The following is a 25,251-nucleotide window of genomic DNA, read 5'->3' as shown; positions in this document are numbered from 1 at the left end:
ATTCTACTGATAGAATGTTGGGTTCATAGTCAAGAGTTCAGTATTTCATTCCTCAGTCCTCTACTGAATAAATTCAAGTTCTTTTGTTCTGCAATTTTATTGAAAGAAACCTACAAAATGGAAGCAATCTTCTCCATTTTTCAGTTCACACCAGAGGATAAGAATTTATCCATTTGTACAATGATTGGCACATAGTAGGTATTTAAATCTTTATTGATAAATGAGTTAATTAGGGTGGGGGAGAGAAACTCTTTGTTTTCCATTAATACTTTATTGGAAATTCCTTAATCAGTTATTTTCTAACCTGAAAGCTTGCTAAGGAAAGAAAAAAGACAGATTCATTTTGGCACAAGGGAAAAGAGGGAAAATTCTGCAGCATGGAAAGCTAAGAGACAGTCATGGTCTTAAGATCCCAGGGGCATCTGTAACAGGGAGTGCTGACTGCAAGGATAGGAGGGCATTAAATTTCACCTACTTCACAATGCTGACCCCATCTAGAAATGCTTAAAGACAGAAAACAATCATGAAAGGCACTTTTCTCCAGGCCAACCAATCCCAAGGAGGAAACAGTTACCATGGTGCTGACCAACAAACAGGAAGATTGAAGTCCTGTGCCAGATAACAACACAGCTAAATAGGCTTTGGGAGAATTCCACTAACATTCTTTCATCCATCACCATACTCTATGCCAGGTGAGTCAAGGAAGCATCAGGGGATATTGTTAGTTTTGGTTGTGTTATTTTATCCAGTGCCTATTTTATGTTTATGGAACCCTTTGTAATTTAATTTACTTGTGTATTAATTGAAACAACTCTGACAGATAAGTGGGAAATCAAGTGCCTGTTACTTAAATTTAAAGTTAAACATATACATATGTATATGTATACTTTTACATTTTAAATATATGTATATATACATCCATACATATGTATGGATGTATATATACATATATATATGACATTGTATTTATTGTCATATTAAGTGATATTTTAATTTTTACTGACTTGCTTGCCCCACCTCTTTCTTTTTTATTCTTTGTCATGAAGCATGACACTAAGTAGGTGAGGGATATTTTTGAAAATGAAAATGATATGAAAAAATAAAAATGTATTTTTGAAAATGTAATGTGGACTAAACTTGACACCAAAGAAGAGATGAAGAGGTACATTTCCCTCCTTTTTTTCAGACCTGCATGACTACGGATGCGGAATACTGTGTATCACATCAAAGGAAAAGGAAAACAGTAGGAAATATAGGTGATATAAAAAAGAAATCCATAAATTTCATTTTGTAAAGTGTATCTGTGTGGGATATACAAGGGAGAATCTGAGATATTGATATTAAAATGTAAACTTTGCACAAATACATATACATTGTAGGCTTATAGAATATTAGATCAGGAAGATATATATATATATATATATATATATATGTATATATATATATATATATATTTTTTTTTTTTTTTTTGTATGACAAATTTTTAATTTAACCTGAAATGGTAACATTTTCTTCATCACTGTCTTAAATCCAGACTATCAACCAAACAATAATAAATTAAGTCCCAAGTTGTAGCACTTGCCCATTTCTAAGGTCAAAATGCTTGTTCTGAAATTTTATTTTATTTTATTTATTTTATTTTTATTATTTTTTTATTTTTTTATTCATTTTTCCAAATTATCCCCTCCCTCCCTCCACTCCCTCCCCCCGTTGGCAGGTAATCCCATACATTTTACATATATAACCTAGATACTATATATGTGTATAAATACCATTTTCTTGTTGCACATTAATTATTAGCTTCCGAAGGTATAAGTAACCTGGGTAGATAGACAGTAGTGCTAACAATTTACATTCGCTTCCCAGTATTCCTTCTCTGGGTATAGTTATTTCTGTCCATCATTGATCAACTGGAAGTGAGTTGGATCTTCTTTATGTTGAAGATTTCCACTTCCATCAGAATACATCCTCATACAATATTGTTGTTGAAGTGTATAGTGATCTTCTGGTTCTGCTCATTTCACTCAGCATCAGTTCATGTAAGTCTCTCCAATCCTCTCTGTATTCCTCCTGCTGGTCATTTCTTACAGAGCAATAATATTCCATAACCTTCATATACCACAATTTACCCAACTATTCTCCAATTGATGGACATCCATTCAACTTCCAGTTTCTAGCTACAACAAAAAGAGCTGCCACAAACATTTTGGCACAGACAGGTCCCTTTCCGCTCTTTAGTATTTCTTTGGGATATAATCCCAATAACAGCAATGCTGGGTCAAAGGGTATGCACAGTTTGACAACTTTTTGGGTGTAGTTCCAAATTGCTCTCCAGAATGGCTGGATTCTTTCACAACTCCACCAACAATGTATCAGTGTCCCAGTTTTCCCACATCCCCTCCAACATTCATCATTATTTGTTCCTGTCATCTTAGCCAATCTGACAGGTGTGTAGTGGTATCTCAGAGTTGTCTTAATTTGCATTTCTCTGATCAGTAGTGATTTGGAACACTTTTTCATATGAGTGGAAATAGTTTCAATTTCATCATCTGAGAATTGTCTGTTCATATCCCTTGACCATTTATCAATTGGAGAATGGTTTGATTTCCTATAAATCAGGGTCAGTTTTCTATATATTTTGGAAATGAGACCTTTGTCAGAACCTTTCCTTTTAAAAATATTTTCCCAATTTGTTACTTCCCTTCTAATCTTGTTTGCATTAGTATTGTTTGTACAGAAACTTTTTAGTTTGATGTAATCAAAATCTTCTATTTTGTGATCAATAATGATCTCTAATTCTCCTCTGGTCATAAATTCCTTCCTCCTCCACAGGTCTGAGAGGTAGACTATTCTCTGTTCCTCTAATCTATTTATGATCTCATTCTTTATGCCTAAATCATGGACCCATTTTGATCTTATCTTGGTATATGGTGTTAAGTGTGGGTCCATATCTAATTTCTGCCATACTAATTTCCAGTTTTCCCAACAGTTTCTTCTGAATAATGAATTTTTGTCCCTAATGTTGGTATCTTTGGGTTTGTCAAAGATTAGATTGCTATAGATGTACCCTTTTTTGTCCTTTGTATCTAATCTGTTCCACTGATCTACCGTTCTATTTCTTAGCCAGTACCAAATGGTTTTGGTGACTGCTGCTATATAATATAGCTTTAGATCAGGTATACTTAGACCACCTTCCTCTGACTTTTTTTTCATTAGTTCCCTTGCAATTCTCGACCTTTTATTCTTCCATATGAATTTTGTTGTTATTTTTTCTAGGTCATTAAAATAGTTTCTTGGGAGTCTGATTGGTATAGCACTAAATAAATAGATTAGTTTGGGGAGTATTGTCATCTTTATTATATTCGCTCGGCCTATCCAAGAGCACTGAATGTCTTTCCAATTATTTAAATCTGACTTTATTTTTGTGGCAAGTGATTTGTAATTTTTCTCATATAATTCCTGACTATTCTTTGGTAGATGGATTCCCAAATACTTTATACTCTCAATATTTGTTTGGAATGGAATTTCTCTTTGTATCTCTTGCTGTTGCATTTTGTTGGTGATATATAAGAATGCTGAGGATTTATGTGGATTTATTTTGTATCCTGCCACTTTGCTAAAATTCTGAATTATTTCTAATAGCTTTTTAGCAGAGTCTTTGGGGTTCTCTAAGTATACCATCATGTCATCTGCAAAGAGTGATAGTTTGATTTCCTCATTTCCTACTCTAATTCCTTGAATCTCTTTCTCGGCTCTTATTGCCGAGGCTAGCGTTTCTAGTACTATATTGAATAGTAATGGTGATAGTGGGCAACCTTGTTTCACTCCTGATCTTACTGGGAAAGGTTGCAGTTTATTTCTATTGCATATTATGCTTACTGAAGGTCTTAAATATATGCTCCTGATTATTCTAAGGAATAATCCATTTATTCCTATATTCTCAAGAGTTTTTAGTAGGAATGGATGTTGGATTTTGTCAAATGCTTTTTCTGCATCTATTGAGATGATCATATGGTTTTTATTAATTTGATTATTAATATGGTCAATTATACTAATAGTTTTCCTAATATTAAACCAGCCCTGCATTCCGATCAGGAAGATATTTAACAAACCATCTTCATTTTACAACCTCTTCATATTACAGATAAGGAAACCAAACACCAGAGATGATTTGCCCAAGCTCTCACAGATATTATGTGTCTGAGCCAGGAGTCTAGCCTCTGATTTCAAATTCATTATGCTTTCACCTTCCCTTCATTATTTTCTAGCTATGCAGCTGCAAACTTAATCAAAGTACGGAAAGACACTTTGCTCATCCATTTTCCAATTTATAGGTACAAAAAGTATTCATAATTTAGTGACCCACTGAGTATCATTCCAAATTTCATTCCAGAATTATATCTTTAATATCTCTACCAGCAATGCATGGGCCTATACACTCAAATTCTCTCAGGATAATTCAATTGTGAGGGAATATACTCTTTTTACTCACAGCTTTAGTTCGCAAGCCCCCACTTGTTTTCATTTTTATAGTAAGTTTATTTTTAATATACATTGCTTCATAAATCATGTTGAGTGGGAAAAATCTGAGAAAAGGGGAAAAATGATGGGAGAAATAAAAAAAATAGAAAAAATAAGTGAACATAGTATGTGTTGATTTACTCAGTCTCCTTAGATTTTTTTCTGGATATAGATGGCATTTTCAGTCCAACATCTATTGGGAACATTTTAGATCACTGAACCAACTGAGAATAAATAAATCTGTTGTTGATCATAGCACCTTCTTGTTGTTATTTTGTGTACAATGTATTCCTGGTTCTGCTTGTATTGCTCAGCATCACTTTGTCTAAATCTTTCCAGGCCTTTTTATAATCAGCCTGTTTATCATTTTTATAGAATAATACTATTCCATTCCCTTCATGTACCAAGCTTGTTCAGCCATTCCCCAATTAATGGGTATCTACACCTTTTCCAATTTTTTGCTACCACAAAAAGAGCTGCTATAAACATTTTTGCACATGTGGGTTCTTTTATTCCTTTATGATTTCCTTGGGATACAGACTCAATAATGGCACTGTTAGGTCAAAGGATATGCACAGTTTTATAACTCTTTGGGCGTAGTTCCTAATTTCTCTTCAGAGTGGTTGAATTGTTTCAGTGTCCCAGTTTTCCTACATCCTCTCCAACATTTATCATTTTTTCCCCCATCATCATTAGCCAATCTGAGAGCTGTGAGTTGGTACCTCAGAATTGTTTTAATTTGCATTTATCTAATCAATAATGATTTAGAGCAGTTTTCATATAACTATAAATGGCTTTAATATCATCATTTGAAAATTGTCTGTTCATATCCTTTGATCATTTATCAATTTGGGAATGATTTGTATTTTTGCAAATTTGACACACTTTTCTATATATTTTAGAAATGAGACCTTTATTAGAACTACTGCCTGTAAAGATTTTTTCCTCAGCTTTGTACTTCCCTTTTAATCTTGTTTCTATTGGTTTTGTTTTATGCAAAACCTTTTTAATTTAATGTAATCAAAGTTGTCCATTTTGCTTTTCATAATGTTCTCTAGTTTTTCTTTGGTCATAAAATCCTCCTTTCTCCAAATATCTGATAGGTAAATTATCCCTTGTTCTCCTAATTTGTTTGTGGTTATCATCCTTTATGCCCAATTCATTTACCCATTTTGATCTTATTTTAAATGGGGTGTGAGATGGAGGTCTATGTTTCTGACATATTATTTTCCAGCTTTCTCAGCAATTTTTGTCAGATATTGAGTTCTTATTCCAGAAGCTAAAGTTTAAGGATTTATCAAATACTAGATTGCTATTGCCCTTGATTACTGTGTCATGTATATCTAATCTATTCCACTGAACCATCACTCTGTTTCTTAGCCAGTACTTAATAGTTTTGATTACTACTGCTTTATAATATAATTTTAGGTTTGGTGCTGCTAAGCCACAATCCTTTGCATTTTTTTTTCATTGATTCCCTTGATATTCTTGACCTCTTGTTTTTCCAGATGAATTTTGTTATTATTTTTTCTAGTTCTATAAAATATTGTTTTGGTAGTTTGATTGGTATGGCACTGAGCAACAGATCAATTTAGGCAGAATTGTCATTTTTATTAGCTCAGCCTAGTTATGAACAATTAATATTTTTCAAGTTGTTTAGGTCTGATTTTATTTGTGTGAAAAGTGTTTTATAATTGTGTTCATATAATTCTTGGGTTTGTCTTGGCAGGTAGACCCCCAAGGATTTTATTTTGTCTACAGTAATTTTAAATGGAATTTCTCTTTCTATCTTTTGCTGATAAAGTCCCCACCATTGTATTTCAATTTGCACAACCATTATCACAATAATGATATTTATATATGTTAATCATAACCATTTATGTATTAGTAAGGCAAAAGAAATAGTAATATCATAGGTACTAACATATTAAAAGAAATGCACCAACAACAACTACTCACTTATAAACTTGAGTTAGGTCATACTCTCTCCTTGTACCCAGTACCTGTGTGTTAGCTTCTTACTAGGTGCTGAGTTGGTACTTAACAATTCTCTAGCTCAGGGTTCACACCTTTAAAAGGAGTTCTGAAAAGGAGTTTACATACCTTTAAAAGGAGCTAGTCCATTGGCTGTAGGAGTTTCCACAAGCCCCTGGGAGTACCCACAAGCCCATTCTCTGGGAGGATAAAAGAGGAGGACAGTCGGGAAGGAAGCAGTCTGAATTGGGTTAAGGACAAGACTTCCCAGGAGACCTTCAGGGAAGCTGGAGGAGATTCAGAGCCAGGATTCAGGAAGAAGGTGATTTGAGATTCTACCTTCTCTCTGGCTGGAAGCTCCAGAAGCCTCCCAAGAAACCTGCACACAGAGAGAAGGATTCACAGAGAAAAGAAACCTCCTCCCAGAGAAAGATTACAATTGAGAGACAATAGAACATTGATATTTTGGCACCAAATGTGGGGCAAGGACTTTTGCTTATCCTGACTCTGGCTGATTTTGAGTCCTTCAGAGGGAGCTAGCCTGGACCTTGACATTTTGGCACCCGAACAGGGACCAACAAAATCCTGATTCCTGTGGAAAAGCCTCCGATTCAGATCTCAGTGGAAGGGAAGTCTCTCTGACCCAAAAATAAGCTTGAGTAACAAACTTTGTTAAAGAGCTAAAGTAAAATTTCAGTGAAATGGGGCAAATTTTTAGTAAACAGCCTTCTGTTTCTGTTCAAGGAAAATATTTAGAGAGCATTGTCAAGGTTATGAAAAGCCAAGGATTGATTATAATTTTGGAGGAGATCACTGAACTTTTAAAAAATGTACAGGTCATATGTCCTTGTTTTTCTCTGGAAAAGGAATTGGATTTAGATGAGTGGGGACTGGTAGGAGAGGAACTAGGTGAACACTACAATTCCAAACCAAACTTAATTTCCAAAGATATACTTCATATGTACAACTTAATTTTAATGGCTTTAAGAAATTATATAAGTATTAGATTAAAGGAAAAGAAGAAAGAGCCAGAGGGGGAGGATCCAACTAAACTAGGTGAAAAGGATGAATCAGATAACAATGGAGTTAAGTACAATTCTGAGCAACAGGAGCATTTTCCTTCTCCTCCCTCAATAATCACCTGTGAAGCAGCCTATGTCATGATTAGAAAAAAAACATTGGTTAAGGCTAAGAGAGAAGGACAGGATGTAAGTGATTTTATACATGCATATCCTGTAATTGAAGAGATTGACTCTTTAGGTCAAAAAAAGAGAAGATATACTCCTTTAGATTTTAATAAAATTAAGGATCTGAAAAAGAGTTGTACCCTTTATGGGGCTACATCAGCTTATGTTAAAATGTTACTAGATGGTTTGTCTTATGAAATCCTAACCCCAAATGATTGGAAATCCATAGCTAGGACATGTTTAGAACCTGGACAAAACTTGTTGTGGCTTTCAGAGTTTCATGAATTATGTAGAATTCAAGTCAGACGCAATATGGAAACAGGAGTTAACACAAAATTCACTTTTGATCAACTAGCAGGTAAAGGTCAGTATGGAGAGAATTCAAAACAGATTGATTGTCCCATAACAGTGTATGAGCAAATTTCTAAGGCTGCAATAAAAGCTTGGGGTTCCCTCCCTGGACAGAAAGATCAAGGGGAGGCTTTTGCTAAAATAGAGCAAGGTCCCAATGAATCTTTTGCAGATTTTGTGGGACATTTGCAAACTGCTGTCACAAGAACTGTTGGAGAGAATGCAGCTACAGAAATAATGACCAGCTAGTTGGCTATGGAAAATGCCAATGAGATTTGCAAAAGAATTATATGGGGACTAGACAAAGATGCTCCTTTAGAGGAGATCATAAAATGCTGTGCTACAGTGAGAACAAATACCTTTTTACACTCAGACTATGATGAACATGGAAAGACAGGGTCCCTCCTGGCAAGAGACTTCTGGAGAAACTCGTCGATGTTTTCAATATGGAAAAATTGGATATCTAAGAGCTCAGTGTAGATATGGAGATAGAGTGAGAAGACAGGCTGAGAGAAGACCTCAAACCCCACGTCTAAAATGTCACAAGGGCTTCCACTGGGCCTCAGAATGCAGATTGACCCAGGGAAATGAGAGGCGGAGCCCAGCTCCAAGATATCAATCAAAAGATAGGTGGGGTATGATGGCAACTGAGGTTACACCCAAAAAGCCTTTAGAAGATCAGGGCTCTGATTTGATCAACCAGCAGAAAAGCAATCACATGGCAGAAAGGGATTATCAGATAAGTCAGCCAAAAAGCAATCAAATAGCAGAAATAGATTACACTTGGGGAGAATACAGGCCTTTTAAACCAACAGAGCAGTGTCCAGTGCAAACAGCTCCAATGTAATTGCCAGATGATGAGAAGAGATTTAGAAAGTGGTAAATAGAAGGAAATTAGATATGTTAACTGCCTAGGAAAGAGGGTTTGTTGTATTTTAATAGACAGAAGGAAACAGATGGGTGGCAACAAGCACCTGGAGAGAGACAGAAAAAGAGAAAAAGCTCAAAACAAAGGAGAAGATCTAAGAAACATCTGACACTGAAAGAGCATGGCTGATAAGGAAACTGTTAAAGAACTTTAAAACCAGCAGGAATCATTGGATTTCCTAACACAAGATGAGACTATTGTAGGACTTTAAAACTTGCAGGAATTAATGGATTTCCGGCACATGAACTAATGGACAATGGACTTATGGACATGCATAAATTCTCAATTTATGATTATTTGATCATGTTATTTGTTACACCACTTCTAGCATGTGTTATGTTACTAATAATTTATGTAATTTATGTAATTATGTGTAATATCTCCCATATTGATGGATTTATGTATACCTGTTTCAAAGTCATGACCACCCTATATTCTAAATCAAAAGAAAGGGGGAGATGTTAGGTTCTTACTAGGTGCTGAGTCGGTACTTAACAACTCTCTAGCTCAGGGTTCACACCTTTAAAAGGAGTTCTGAAAAGGAGTTTATACACCTTTAAAAGGAGCTAGTCCATTGGCTGTAGGAGTTCCCACAAGCCCCTGCGAGTACCCACAAGCCCATTCTCTGGGAGGATAAAAGAGGAGGACAGTCGGGAAGGAAGCAGTCTGAATTGGGTTAAGGACAAGACTTCCCAGGAGACCTTCAGGGAAGCTGGAGGAGATTCAGAGCCAGGATTCAGGAAGAAGGTGATTTGAGATTCTACCTTTGCTCTGGCTGGAGGAGGCACCTGAGTGAGGAAAACTCAATTAACTTAAATCTAGAACTATAAAGTTTGATGTCCTCTTTCTGTCCCAGGAACTATGCACTTTAAAGTTCCTTGGTGAATGTAGATTTTGTGTTGAATAGATGCTTCCACTTCTAAGCTAAATTTTTCAAGTTATGTTTGACTAATACCTGATTGAGAACATCTCAGAGAAGCTTGTTGTTTGGCTGATGTGGTTTTTTTTTTTTTTTTCTCTTGTCCTCCTGAGCTCAGGTCTAAAATGAGATAAACTATATTTGTCCCATAATCATACAATAGTTCTGCTGTTCACATCTCCCAATTTCTGTCCAGTATGTTTCAAATTCAGAACTACTTATCTCAGAAATTTTTGTCAAGGCAAATCCCCAGAAATAGTCTTTCAGATAATAAATTTGTTTTCTAAGGCTGAGTGCCTTTAACTAGACAACAAACCATAAAGAGATAGTACAATAAAAGTAGAGTAATGCTGCTGGAGGAATATTTCCAAAGCCTAATTTATTTATTTTACTGACACAGATGATGAACACTTATCTCTTCACTTTATTTTCTACAAAGAATTTTGTAGTTGCATTCATATTAACTTCTATATATGTCTATAAATGTCTCCCAGACATTTTATATGTTCAATTGTTATTTTGAATTCAATTTCTCTTTCTGTCCCTGATGTGTTTTGTTAGTAATATACAAAAATAATTATTATTTATTTATTTTATTTCCTGCTAGTTTTCTGAAATTACTGTTTCACCTAATTTTTACTTGAATTTCTAGAGTTCTCTAAATTGAACATTGCATTATTAACAAAAAGCAATAATTTAATTTCCTCTATCTACATGTCCCCCCATAATTATCTGCTATTATTTTTAATAGTAATTGATGTTCCTTCCACTAAATCTAAAATTGCAGGCAAAATAACTCACAGAATCCTAAAATGTTAGACATCCTAGGATCATAGATTTAGCTATGGAAGAAGCCTCTTAATATCCTTTAGTCCAACTACCTCATGTTACAAAGGAGAAAACTAAAACCCAGAAGAGTATATTTCTGGTGCAACATAGTAGAACCAGCCTTTGAACTCGCATCTTCTTTCTCCAAATACATAACACTTCTTCTGCATTAATACAAAGCTTTAATTTTACAAATGATAAAACTGAAGACCAGAGAGATGGAATGGCTTATCTATGACATCTAATGACAGTGAGTCAGTTAGTGCCAAAGCTGGGAAGAGAATGATACTAATAACTTACATTTAGAGATATTTTCAAAGTTTGAAAAGCTCTTGGAAAAAAAAAGTAATCATTTAGTGACTATCATAAATGCCTTTAAATAGGTGCTATTATTATCTCCATTTTGCATATCAGAGAAAATTGAGATGCAGAGAGTTTATGCGAACTGATCAAGGTCAATCTGAAACTAAATCATTCTGAGTCCAGCTTTAGCTGTCATGGGAATTTTTTTCCAAGTTGCTCTTTCATTTGGCAGCCAGATTATGGAAGCTTCAATACCAATCCTTTCCTATCTCTAGCATTTTTCTCTCTAATATTTTGCTTAGACTTATGATTTAGATTTAATTTTATCCAAAAGTTTTTTATTAGAGAAGCAATATACATAAACTACAAATAGCAGAATATACTAAATATAAAATATAAATATAAACTCAGCAGAGCACGAATATAGGATGCTGATGTGCCCAGGAGATATTTGAGGAAATGAATGATGCCAAAACATAGGTAGGTTCTGTTTTAGAATAAAAAAGTGCTTTTCTCCCAGCAGCATGATTCTACTTTTATTATACTATATCTTTATATTTTTATGGTTTGTTGTCTGGTTAGGTGCACCCTGTTAGAAGAGGAACTGGATATCTGAGAGAGTTTCTGTGGGTTTGCTTTGACTAAGAGTCCTGAGACTGAGTTTGAAAGGTAGTATGTAGAAAATAGGATATCGGAACAGCAGGATTTTATGATTGCGGAACAAATATAGTTTAATTTTAGACCTGAATTCAGAAAAACAAGAGAAAAAACTAATCAACTAGTCACTGAAGCATAACTTGGAACAACTTAGTTTAGCAGTAGAAGCATCTATTCAACACAAAATCTACATTCATCAAGGAACTTTTATGCAGTTCCTGAGATAGAAAGAGTATATTAGAGTTTACACTTCTAGATTTTTAAGTTAATTGGGTTTTCCTCACTTAAGTACCTCCTTGGAAGATTTCTGCACTTACAAATTCTTTGTCACAAGTACTAGATACAATGGGAGAGATGACCTAACCCAAGTTTATAAGTAGGCAGTTGTTATTGCTGCGTTGCTTTTAATATATGAGTACCTGTGGGGGCAGCTAGTTGGAGGAATGGGTAGAGCAACCAGCCCTGAAGTCAGGAGGACCTGAGTTCAAATCTGGTCTCAGACACTTAACATTTCCTAGCTGTGTGACCCTGGGCAAGTTACTTAACCCCAATTGCCTCAGCAATATATATACATACATACTTACATACATACCCGTAGTATTATTTCTTTTGCCTTACTAATATGTAAATGAATATGTTTAATCTACATATGTGTCATTATTATGAACAGTTGTTTGTGTAAATTGAAATACAATAGTGGGAGTTTGAGGGCTAAAGTTATAAGAGAGTAATTCCCCCACAATTAAACTAAGCTGAAAGAATTTGAATGTAAGTGTGTTGAGGTAGTCTTTGAGGAGGTAGTCTTTCTTTGGGAACTGAGCCCTGGCAGTATAAAGGCAGGTTGGAGTGATAGAGTCAGTGCAGAAAAGTCATTAAGTGTCCACATATACTTGTGAAAGTAAGAGAGGCACAGATTTAAATACTGTACATGTGTGACTGTTTTCTGAGCAGGAAACATCCAGAATGACTGATATGACCAAGCTTCACCAGGCTGTTTCTGTAGGAGACTACAATTTGGTAATGAAAATGCTAAATAAGGGGATTTATAATCCAAACCACAAAGATGAAGACTGGAATGACCGGACTCCACTTCACTGGGCTGCAATTAAAGGTAATGGGTCTTGTCATTGTCCATGTGCAATAGCCACATGACTTTCCTTTCTTTATAGACCATAGTGATGTGTTCTCTTTATAGATTAAAGCAATAGTCTCCCCATACAATTTGTGTATTAACTTTTGGAGTTTTAAAAAAAAAATTTTAATCCAAGGAAATGAATCTCTAATTACAAGAAAATCTTTTTTTTTTTTTTTTTTTTTTTTTTTACAAGAAAATTACAAGAAATTTTTTTTTCCCCTTTCTGAGGCTGGGGTTAAGTGACTTGCTCAGGGTCACACAGCTAGGAAGTGTTAAGTGTCTGAGACCAGATTTGAACTCTGGTCTTCCTGAACTCAAGGGTGGTGCTCTATCCACTACATCACCTAGCTGCCCCTAATTAAAAGAAAATCTTGACATTCTATCTGTGTTGTTGGAAGGAGATGAGCAAGCTCTTCTCTTCCCTCTGCAATAATGATTACTCATTACATTATAATAGCTCTTACAAGGAATGAAGGGAATAATTTTAGAGGAACTTGAGGAGACATGTGTGAATGGATACAGAAATGAAGCAAGCAGGACCAGAACAATTTTTACAATAATAATAATATCATAAAAATGAATAACTTTGAAATACTTAAGAAAGAATTGTGGAACATGCTTTCCCACATCCTAATAAAAGAGTGATAGACTCAGAATGCAGATCAGCCAATGTGGAAATTTGCTTTGCTTGAATATTCATATTTGTCACAAGGGCTTAATTTTTCTTTCTTTCTCAATTGTGGGAACAAAGAGGGAAGTGGAAAAAAAAACCTGAATTTTTTTGTTAATTAAATCAAAATTTTAATTTAAAAATTCAGTCATTTGTAACTTTATTTACAACAAAAATTGAGAACATCTTGAAAGAGATTCAAATAATAAACTAATGATTATTTTTAAATAAACTGTACTTTCAACTTTCAAATTTAATGTATACAAAAATTATGGTATTTCAAACTATTTCTTATACATTAAGACACTTATTTCTTACAATCAGCCCAATGAATTAGAGAAGAAGAGAAGGAAGAAGGATAAGAAAGAGAAGTAAGAGAAAGGGAGGAGAAGAAAAAGAATTGAAAGAAGAATTGAAAGGAAGAAAGGAGGGGAAAGAGTAGAAGGAAAGGAAAGAAAAAAGTAGTAGAGGAGGGTGGAAAGACTGACATTAAAATAAACATAATTTTGGGCAATATTTTGCTCTCATGAATTCTTAATTCTGCAAAGGAATTAGGAAAATGTTTCTTTTCATCTCTTCTTTGGGTTGGAGTATGGTCATTATGAATTTACAACATTCCCATTTAATTGTTTTGTTTTTGTATTTTCCATTTTTATTGCCATGGGCATTATGTGTATTCTTTTCCTGACTCTGCTTACTTGACTTTACATCATTTCATATGAATGCCTCTCTGTGCTTTTTATGCTTAATGTTTCTTACAAATAGTACTATTGTATTATATTCAAGTAAAACAATTTGTTTAGCTATTCTCCAATACATGAACATCTATTTTATTTCCAAGCACTGACATTTATATAATATTTTGAAATTAGCAAAATACTTTATTGACATTATTACATTTAAACTTCAAAACAACTCTGTGAAGTGAGTTCTACAGGCTTCTATATCTCCATTTCACATAAGTGGCTGTCTCTGTATATATAATGTAATTTTGGTGACTAGGAAGGCACCCTTTAAGCAAAATCTCTCCTACTACCTGCCACACTGCTGACAAAGCTACCATTAGATCTTTGGATCCTTAAAGGTTAAAGGTTGAGCTTTTTCTTCTATCTCTTTAGTGTAATCAACTAAAATATAAATTAAGGTAATAAATGTATAATACTTTTTACCCCAGTAGCTGTTATATCTAAAAACTGAGTGAGCATCAAGACATTGTGGATCTAAGGCACAGCTTCTGGGCTTCTGAAAATAAATGACAGAGGGTTGCAAACCCAAGAGATGGAAGATTTACAATTTTCAAAATTTTCTTGTGCACTGGCCCTGTTTCTCACAAAGAAGCTAAAGTGACAGTGTTACTAATAGTCAGGACTTTAATAGCTTCTTAAAAAAACATTTTGTTTATTTTAGTAAAATATTATCAAAGAAAATTATAGTGGGAATTTGGGGGTTGAGAAATTAATAGGGAGGAATTGGGCTTGGCCTGTGCAGAAGAATTTCTTAAAAATGTTTCTGATCATCCAAGCTGTAGAGAAAAGCCTCACTAACTTGTAGTTAGCTGGGATAGTCAGAATACAGAGCTATAAGATAATTAAATTCAATGTAGTAAACATTTATGGAGCCTTATCATATATAGTGATAAGAAATTTGGATTAAGTGCTTTTTCAAGCCCTGGGGCTTCTTGTCTTAGTGTCCTTAAAGATGAAATAGAGATAATAAACCTTGCTCTTGAGAAAGATGAAGGGGATTGTATCCTTGCCCTAATTTACAGGAGTCAGGGTGATTGTTGTCTTCTGCTGTCCCCTTAAGTCTACAAGGAAAACACCCCTTTCTGCTCTGTCAACATCAGTATTGGTCCTGCAGACTCTGAATAGGTTTGTGGTCCATGAGCACTACTAGTAGATCATCAGTACCTTCTGTCACAGCCGATCAGTCCCAGCTGGTTTTGGAGGATTATAAATGGAATGAGGTTAAGAATGCCAAATCCATTGTGCTCATGATCCATGTGTCCTGGAATGTTGCCTGTGCCATCAAAGATAGTAATCCAAGACCTGTTCAACATGATCAAGTGGTTAGATGACCTATTAAATGGTAACTTTCATCAAAGAGGTCCAGTCATATGGACATGGAAAGGTCCAAAGCAAGCAACTGGAATTCAACAGAGAAGGAAAATTTCACATAGGCTCTTGTTTTGGAGATGGGCTTCTATGCCTTGTCACATCCTACTTGCCTTCTTCCTCTAGGTTCTGTCTGCCACAGTCCATTATACATTGCCAGTCTTTTTCCATCACCAGTCAATTTTATCTTTGCAACATCTCTTTATCATTTCCCTTTCTCTCCTATAATATTGCCATCACTTTAGTGTAGCCCCTCATCACTGCATATCCTACTGCTGGTTAATGTCTGCTCCGAAATCAAGAGTGGTTTTTTAAAGTCAAGTGCTAATTACTCAACTATACTACCATGACAACTTTTGACAATGTTCATCAACTTCTTTCTGATAGTCTCTTTTCTCTAGGTTTTTATGAAACTACCTTTTCCTGGTTCTTCTACCTGATTGTTCCTTCTCCTTAAATGTTTTTATTTTCCAGTTATATGTAAAATTTTTCTTTTTACATTCATTTAAAAAAATTTAGTTCCAAATTCCTTTCTCCCTCCTCCCTTCCCTCTCCATGAAAAGGCAAGAAATTTGATATTTGCATTGACATGTATAGTCATGCAAGTAATATTTCCATATTACAATAGTTCCTCTTCAGTCTCATTTGCTGGGTCTTCATTTCAGTCATACCCAATAACTGTGGATGTCCCTCGAGGTTTTGTCCTAGGACATCTTTTGTTTTTTTTCTGTCATTTCATTTGGTCCTCTTATCAGCTCCCATGGATTCAATTATCTCTGTGCTAAGGAGTCTAAGATCTATGTATCCAACCAGAAACAATCTGCTCACTTTCACTATTTTATTCCAAAATACATATTGAACATCTCAATCTGAATGTCTCATAGACATTTTAATGTTAGTGTATATAACATTAAATTATTCTCCCAAGCCTTCCCCATCTTTGTAATTTTCCTTTTCCTATTGAGGACATCTCTATCTTTCCAATTATCTAGCTATCAACTTCAACTCCTCAACCCTACCCTTAAACTTACCCCTAAATAACATGGGAAACTGTGGGAAAAGCCTACATTCAGCATTATAAAGCATTATAAAATGCTTAGAACAATGTGAGTGGGATAAAGTTTATCCTTAAAGCAGAAAAAGAAAAATTAGAGTTAGATTAAGTATTGTTAAAAAATAGATGAAATTCATATTTACAGAAACATTTAATTTGTACCAAGTATTTGTTTGTCTTTAAATCTTGTTCTAAGCTATACATTTCTTTCTTATCATAGTAAGTAAAATCAATCATTTGTGCTTATTATTTTAATAAAAGAGGTATATTTTTATAGAAAAGCTTAATTTGTATCTTATACTGCGTTACATTTTGATTATCTGCACATGTAAGAAAGTTAGCTATTGCATTAATGCAGATATATCCCAAGATTTCAGGCAAACATAATAGTGATTACCTGAAATACAGGTCTGATATCTGTAGAAAGGAACAACTTTTGAAGGACAAACTTTTTAATGTTTAATTTCTGAGAGTGATGCAAAATAATATTGACATTGGAATAATTTCTTATTGGTTCAAGAGCTATTAAAAATCAGATCATATCCTCTTATAATCCAGCATATGATTTTTTGGAATTTCAGAAAGAATTCTTAGCCTTTCAGTGTGGTACTGAATAGCTAAGTTGGAACATCTGGGATTGGAGACAAAAAAAGACAATATTGTGTAAATTGTGTAATGTTCATCATAGAGATTCAATTCAAGTAAAACCTTTTATTTGGGTTTCCAGGATAGCATGAGGGTAAATGAATTAGGCATGGAATATAAGAAAAGCACATGCTGGAAAGAGAAAAAAAAAAGATTCTAAAAGATAATTTTATCCAGTTAACAACTTTGCTTAGGCCTGCCTTGTTTTCGGGGGAAAAATACATTTTCTCCAATCTGATTTTTTTCCTTCCTTTTTGTACTTATAAGGACATGTTGAAATAACAAAACTTCTAATAGCCTATGGAGCCAGACCCTGTTTGGTGACTGATGTCGGTTGGACCCCGGCACATTTTGCAGCTGAATCAGGTCGACTAGGAGTGCTCAAAATTCTCCACATGCTGCATGCTGCCATTGATGCCCCAGATTTTTTTGGAGATACTCCAAAGAGAATTGCACAGATCTACGGGCAGGAAGAATGCACGGCATTCCTAGAGAAGTGAGTTTCATTTTATTCTCAGATGTTTACTAGCAGTGTGACTCTGGGCAAATCATTTAAAATCCTTTAGGCCTAGTTTCTTCATAGGTTAAATGGATCTAATGATATCACCTATGTCACAGTGTTTTTATGAGGATCAAAAGAGATAACAAAAGTAATGAAATCGTTAATTATCATTTAAAAAGAACAGAAACTCTATTCTAATCTCAATCAGATTAGGTCTCAAATGGATTTTTATACTTTTAGCTAAAATTGTCTACCATATAACTTGATTGGTAGTTTGCTTCAAAATTACTGATAAAGTTGTATATAATATTTTCCTAGACTCAATAGTCTGTTTTATCTGAAGGTCTACAGATATTTCAGCAATTGTTCAAGACTATGCAGATGTTATTTATGATGTTATACCACACAGATATTTTTATTATTATTGAAAAAATCTCATAGGAAAACATTGTACTGAAAAGAGCTCAATATTACAAAATAGAGGCTTAAAATGGAACAAATTATGCTCAGCTGATAAACTATCTTAATGTAATAAAACATATTCTCACTAAGTTACCAGTTATAATAAATTAACAAGCTTGTTTCTACTAGCTTATCAAGGTACTAAAACTTATTTTCACTACACTGGTTGAAGAAAAAGTCCAAAGAAATATATATTCTGTAAGCATTTAAAACCATCAATTCTTTAGAGTACCAGCATTTTCAATACCCCCTAGCCTAAAATCATTTGAAAGGAAAGAAGCCTCTAGAATAGGTCCCTGGTTGTCCTATCAAAGGTTATATTAACAGATTCAATCAATCATGTGAGCTTTATCCTTGTAATAAAAACTCCATTCAATGTCAGGGACAGGTAACTCATAGTTTAAATTTCAGAAAAGAACACCAAAATTTTTTTCTTTTTCTTTCTAAGCCCCTTTTCTAGGGGCTTAGAAGAATATCAAGAAAGTTAGACAAAAAAACAAAAACACAAACACAAACAAAAACAAAAACAAAAACAAACAAACAAACAATAACAACAAAACCAGAGGTTGTCTTCCCCACAATGGGTCTTATATATTTGTGTTAATTCTTTCAATAGCTTGATTAGCTACTGTAGTAATCAGAGATATTCATTGCAAATAGTTTACCTAATTAGCTTACAATTTATTTTTTCATGTAAAATCTTTCCATTTTCATATAGTTAAATTATTTTATCTTTTGTTTTTGCCTTTATCCTTTGTCTCATATTTGGTTAAGAATTATTCCCCTAAACAGGACCCATAAAATGTTTGTAGCAGCCCTTTTTGTAGTATCAAGGAACTGGGAACCCTGTGTATGCTCATCAGTTGGGAAATGACTAATCTTTAATTATCATTTAAGAAGAGCAGAAACCCTGTTCTATTCTCAATCAGATTGGGTCTCAAATGGATTTTTATACTTTTAGCTAAAGTTGTCTACCATATAACTTGATTGGTAGTTTGCTTCAAAATTACTGATAAAGTTGTATATAATAATTTCTTAGACTCAATAGTCTGTTTTATCTGAAGGTCTACAGATATTTCAGCAATTGTTCAAGACTATATGGATGTGTAATGGAATATTATTGTTCTATAAGAAACGATCAGCAGGCTCATTTCAGAAAGGCCTAGAGAGACTTAGATGAACTATTGCTAAGTGAAGTGAGCAGGAGAACATTGTACACAACAACAACGTGATTATGTGATGATCAATTCTGATGAACCTGGTTCTTTTCAACAGTGAGGTGATTCAGGCCAATTCCAATAGACTTGAGATGAAGAGAGCCACATACAGAAAGAGAAATGTTGGAAATGAATGTGGATCATAACAGGTGTTTTTTTCCACCTTTTCTGTTGCTGTTTGCTTATCTTTTTGTTTTCTTTCTCATTTTTTCCTTTTTGATCTGATTTTTCTTGTACAGTATGATAAATGTAGAAATATGTTTAGAAGAATTGTACATGTAACATATATTGAATTACTTGCTGTCTAGGGAATGGAGATGGAGAAGGAAAGGAGAAAAATTTGGAACAAAAGGTTTTTGCAAGAGTGAATATTGAAAACTATCTTTGCATGCATTTTCAAAATAAAAAGCTATTATTTAAAAAAAGGAATTGTCCCCCTAAATGTCCACCAATTGGGGAACAGCTCGACAAACTATGGTGTGTGTTTATTATGGAATATTATTGCTCTATAAGAAATCATGAACAGAATGTTCTCAGGGGGGAAAAAATAACCTGAAAAGCCTTCCATGAACTTAAACAAAGTGAAATGTACTGTATACAAAGTAACAGCAATGTTCTGGGTTGACCAGCTGTGAGTGACTTTGCTATTCTCAATAGTACAATCATTGCAACTACTCTGAAGGATTAATGATAAAAAATCCTATCCATTCCCAGAGAAGGAAGTGGTTGTATTTGAATAGAGATTAAAGCATTCTTTCTTTATCTCTCTTTTAACTTAATTTTTCTTGAGGATTTCTAATTTTATTTGGGTGGGAGATCTATGTTTCTGTTTTTCACAACTTAAGTTTTATGGAAATGTTTTGCATAGCTTTACAAGTGATTTCTTAATTATGGATGAGGATAAGGGAGATAATCTAGAACTCAAAAATTTAAAAAACAAATGTAAAAAAATTGTTTTGAATGTAACTGAGGAAAACTATTAAATAAATAAGATACCTACTATGTTTTATTAAAAAAAATACATGTAATTGGGAAATGTCTGACAAAATAAAAAAAAATAGATTAAAAAAAAAAAAAAGAATTCCCCACCCCTACTCATGATGGTGAAAGTCACTTGATCTAATCCTTTTTCTAACTGATTTTTTAGGTGTGGTGATTTATATTGAAATTGTGCCTATATTTTAAGCTTATTGTGGTATATAGCATGACATTTGGTCTGTATTTGATTTCTGCAAAATTGCTTTCTAGTTTTCATAGTATGTGTGATAGTCTTCTGGCAGAAGGGAACAAGTATAGCTGGAAGCTAAGGATTCATTATAATGAATAATGAAAAATTGAATAGGTCACATTATGAACAAAGATGCTGAAATCCTGTAAGCAATGGGGAGTCAACAATGATTTTTGAATATGTGAACATATTAAAAATCAATTTTATAGAAAGATTGATTTGGCTCACAATGACATAAGTTGCTTGAGTACCAACTGGGTAACTGCTACTCTTGGGGTACTCCTATGTGTAGCTACTTATTATTATATAAGTCACGAGTCCCATTTACATACTTTGTATTAGCAATCAGCCAAGTGGCATAATTAGCTCAAATCAAAAGAATTTGCTAAAATTGCATAATAGGAACAAAAAGAGTACAATGGTGGTAAAGCACACATTTGAGCACCCCCTCTTCTAGAACTGACTGTCATCAAAGTCCTTTTTGTCTGGTGGATTCTTCACAAATTTCCCTTATGATCACAACAATATCTCCCTGAGTTTGGTTTTCCCACAATGTATTCCTTGTGAAGCTGTAATTGCTCTTTTTTTGCTATAAGAATTCATGCCATGCTCCTTGAAGCTGCTTTGGACTTGATTAGATTGCCTTTCTGTATCCATGAATGTTTGTAGTATGTCTTACATTCAACTGTACCTCAAACTCTTTCAAGCTGACTTTCCAACAGCTGAATGGAATTATTTTCTTCCGGGCAGGCAGGTAGTTCCACAGCCAGACACCATGGTAAATGGAGGGGGTGAGGAACAAAGAAAGTATCTTCTTCTTCCTCACAAGATGAAGTGCTAAAATGAATGGAATTACAAAAAACCAAGTATGTTAAATACATCCAATTTTAAAACCCTATCAAACAAGTTCATAGATCTTAAATTAAGAATATCTATACCTATTCTAAAATCATGTTAAGTCAAGACTTTAGGATCTATTGAACAAATAACTACCAGCATTCCATTCTTTCCACTTGGGTAAATTTTTATAATGTTCTGTTTTGTTTTGTTTGAGGATGCCTATATTTGTTTTTCACTTGGGTACTGTGTTCTTATTATACTAGAGGAAGGAAAGGGAAAAGAAATAGTATTCATATAGTATCTGGTAAATGCCAGATTCTGTGCTAAACACTTTACAGATATTATCTCATTTGATTCTCATAACAACCTTTATGGGTAGATGATATTATTATCCCCATTTTGCATTTGAGGAAACTGATGCAAAGAGAGGTTAAATGACTTGCTGAAGATCACATAACTAGGAAGTGTTTGAGGCCAGATTTGAACTCAAATCTTTCTTACTCCAGGCTTCTTTTTCCACTGCTCCATCTAGTCTGACTTATCACAGAAATCATATGCCCAGCTATATTACCCCATTTTGCCTTCAGAGGTAAGAGAGCTATAATTTCAGATGTGCTTTTGAAATGGTAAATGGCCTTCCTCTTCTCTCTTTTCTAGAGCTGAAGTTGAGTGTCAGGCCCATCGATTAATGACCCAGGAGAAGGGGCTACCATTAGACCAGAAAGATGAAGAATGGGAACTCAAGAAACAAGAACTTGAAAAGCCTTTCTCTTATCTAAATCAAAAGAAAAATAGGAAAAAGATGAAAAACTCTCAAGTTCCCTATTAGGCTCCATGTAGTCGGACTCAATGTTTGGCAAGGGAAATCACATAAATAAAGCAAGATACTCTCAAATAATTGATCCCGATCCAGTTGTTTGAAGAAAAAAAAAATCTTGTTTTTATGAAGGAATTTTTTCTTAGGAATCAGTTAGGAGTAGTGACTATTCTACTTCTCTGGTAAATTTGCATACTCTTATATAGACTGGGGTGTAAGGTTATTTCCCAGGGATGGCCTATACAAGGGCTCCCTAATAAATAGATCCTTCTGAAGGATTACTTGGAAAATCCAAAATTGGGTTGGGACGGATCTGTTATTTAATTGGCATAAAGTTCTCCCATATAATGAAATTCTCTTTTAAAAAAATTAATTAAAATTATTCATTTTGAAATTAAATGCAAAAAAGAACATTTCCATGTACACAAACAATATAAAACAACATATTTCATTTCAACCATTTACTTTTTAAAAAAACTTTAAAAATACTACATGTTATTTTCAAAGTTGTCCTGCTTTTCTGTAATTCCTTCTAAGTTTTCTTTTGTTCTCTGATATGTACTTTTTAAATTTTTTCTCTCCTCCTACCTCCCCACCTTTTTGCAGAAAAGGCTACCTTATACCATGTATATGTAAATATTTGTATGTATGTATGTATGTATGTAAATCATATTGTACATACTTCTATTTATCAGTTCTTTCTCTGAAGGTGAACAACATTTTCCTTCAGGGATCCTTTGTAGTTTATTTAAGCATTTAAAATACTCAAAAATGACTTGGTAATATTCTTAGAATTATAATGCTGTTAACAAATGTACAATATTTTCTCGGTTCTGTTCATTTCACTCTTCATTATTTCATGAGAAAACTCTACCAATTCAATTTGACATCTCCTGTGCAACTTAGTAGGCAAAAGAGTTTCCTAGGGCATTGAAAAATTGACACTTGTCACATTTATATAGCATTTGTATGGACTTGAATATACCTTTTGTTTCCAAGCCTGTTTGTATCAAATCTCAACTTGTAGATTTCCTGGCCAACCTATTAATTAGTTGTTGCCTTCTTACTCTGCTCTACTTGGGATTAAAAGCTGAGAGGAGAACTTGGTTGACAATAATATTGTCTTATCACTAGTTGTCCCCCTAATTTCTCCCATTTTCTTCTGCCTAGGTAATCATGCAATTTCATAGAGATCAACTATTGAGTATCATCATTAAATAATAAGAACTCTACTCAAGACCAAATTTCCATAATCAGTTTTGTCTTATAGACAAAGGAACCTATCAAAACTTCATAAGAAATTTTCCTAGTTTTCCTAGTCCTAATCTGTTTCACAGTCGTGTTGTGTTCAGTACCTATCTCAGTTCATCACATAAAGATGGCATTTAACGAATACTTTGGGGACTTAATTAGCCCCCCTGACAATTTATGTCAAGATAAAGGATGATAATCATGACAATAATTGGTGATCATATAACACAAGTTTGCAAAGTACTTCATGGACATTATATCATTTGAGCTTCATAACAATTTTAAGGTTGGTAATACAGATGTTATCTACATTTAACAGATGAATAAACTGAAACTTAAAAGAGGTTAACAGATGGTGCATCCTTCAAAGGAAACTAAAGGAACAGGCTGCTTAGACAATGCAACAGGTACATAGTGATACAATTAGTAGCAGCAGTATTGGTTCAGCAGAATGGTAAGCCTCCAATGACCTGCCATTAATACCAAGGTAGGTTGGTGAAATATTTTGTTGGAATAACACTAAAGAGGTTTTGCTTTTCTAATAACTGTGATCATATTTTCACTCATTTTCTATATAAAATGAAGAAATTGAATTGTTTCCCTTCTATTTTATTTCTAATATTAATTATCAATTAACATATTCTAATATAATATTTTTAATATTCTAGGATAAAATGGAGTCTAGTGACCTACTTCATCATCTCTAAGGAAAAAAAATATATTTTTTTGCTTTTTAAATGTCAAATAATTGATTTCTAGGGATTGAAGACAATGGAAAAACAGGATTTCGAGTCAGAAGACTTGGATTCATAATGGAGCCAGTGTCATACTGTATAAGTGACAACCTTTCTGGCCTTAGTTTCCTCACTTATATAACAGGAGGAGGTTGGACTAAGCCTCCAAGAACCCTTCCATTACTGAATCTATGATCATACAATTTGTATAAATTTTTCAGAGTTAGAAGATTCTAAGAGGTTAACCACAGTTCTCTTCTGTTCCATAGTTTGACTTTATGAAAATGTGGATCTATATGTCATATTATTGTGATTCCTTAGCCACAAGCCTTAGAAAAATTAGGCAAATTTTTAAAATTAATTTTTATAATTATAACATTTTTGACAGTACATATGCATAGGTAATTTTTTTTTACAAAATTATCCCTTGTACTCCCTTGTGTTCCAAATTTTTCCCCTCCTTCCCTCCACCCCCTCCCTACAATGACTCATGACCTTGACTGGGGTAAGGTTTGAGTGCAGTCCTTGTTGACTGGCAGGTGGGTTGAGAGTAGGAATGAAGTTAACCTAACATTCATTTGTCAGTTCAAAAATTTAATTTACTTTGGTCCTTAAAGGATATTGTCAGTGCTAAAGATACTGATGAGAAAGTTGATATTGTTTGTCCATTTTCAGAAGACCAATAGCAGCATAATATTATATTATGGCTCATGCGTTAATTATACAAAGTCATTGGTTTCACTTTCTATTTCAGAGTCCATTGGCAGGATAGAAGTCAAGATAAGTGATGATGGTCTGGAATTGCAGTTGTAATCTTGGCTTCTTCATTGTCTGACCAAGGTCTTGTTCAACAGATAAAGCACCAGCCCTGCAGTTAGGAACTGAGTTCAAATCCACCCTCAAATATCCAATAC

General features: G+C 34.0%; 1 protein-coding gene across 3 annotated transcripts; it reads left to right on the top strand.

Moving 5' to 3' along the window:
* Positions 1-552: 552 nt before the first annotated feature.
* Positions 553-22,433, top strand: ANKRD66 (ankyrin repeat domain 66). Of its 3 annotated transcripts, XM_074310730.1 has the most exons (6): positions 553-692; positions 1,187-1,256; positions 12,620-12,779; positions 17,554-17,782; positions 19,526-19,616; positions 22,193-22,327. In XM_074310730.1, the coding sequence occupies exons 3-5, from the start codon at positions 12,632-12,634 to the stop codon at positions 19,611-19,613; spliced, it is 465 nt and encodes a 154-aa protein (XP_074166831.1). In that variant the 5' UTR covers positions 553-692; positions 1,187-1,256; positions 12,620-12,631; the 3' UTR covers positions 19,614-19,616; positions 22,193-22,327. The 3 variants fall into 3 exon arrangements, with proteins under 3 accessions (XP_074166831.1, XP_074166830.1, XP_074166832.1); XM_074310729.1 differs by lacking the exon at positions 19,526-19,616 and having other exon boundaries at positions 22,193-22,433; XM_074310731.1 differs by lacking the exons at positions 12,620-12,779; positions 19,526-19,616 and having other exon boundaries at positions 22,193-22,433.
* Positions 22,434-25,251: the final 2,818 nt, after the last annotated feature.

The sequence above is a fragment of the Sminthopsis crassicaudata genome, chromosome 4 (genome assembly GCF_048593235.1).
Source record: "Sminthopsis crassicaudata isolate SCR6 chromosome 4, ASM4859323v1, whole genome shotgun sequence".
NCBI classification, from domain to species: domain Eukaryota; kingdom Metazoa; phylum Chordata; class Mammalia; order Dasyuromorphia; family Dasyuridae; genus Sminthopsis; species Sminthopsis crassicaudata.
This window is presented reverse-complemented; position numbering and strand designations above follow the sequence as displayed.

What these genes read in the sequence shown, in the direction of transcription:
- ANKRD66 (XM_074310729.1), top strand. Translation starts at nt 12,632, where the DNA reads ATGACTGATATGACCAAGCTTCACCAGGCTGTTTCTGTAGGAGACTAC. An exon ending in TCACTGGGCTGCAATTAAAG is followed by an intron (nt 12,780 to 17,553) that starts GTAATGGGTCTT and finishes TGTACTTATAAG; the next exon opens with GACATGTTGAAATAACAAAA. An exon ending in TGCACGGCATTCCTAGAGAA is followed by an intron (nt 17,783 to 22,192) that starts GTGAGTTTCATT and finishes TCTCTTTTCTAG; the next exon opens with AGCTGAAGTTGAGTGTCAGG.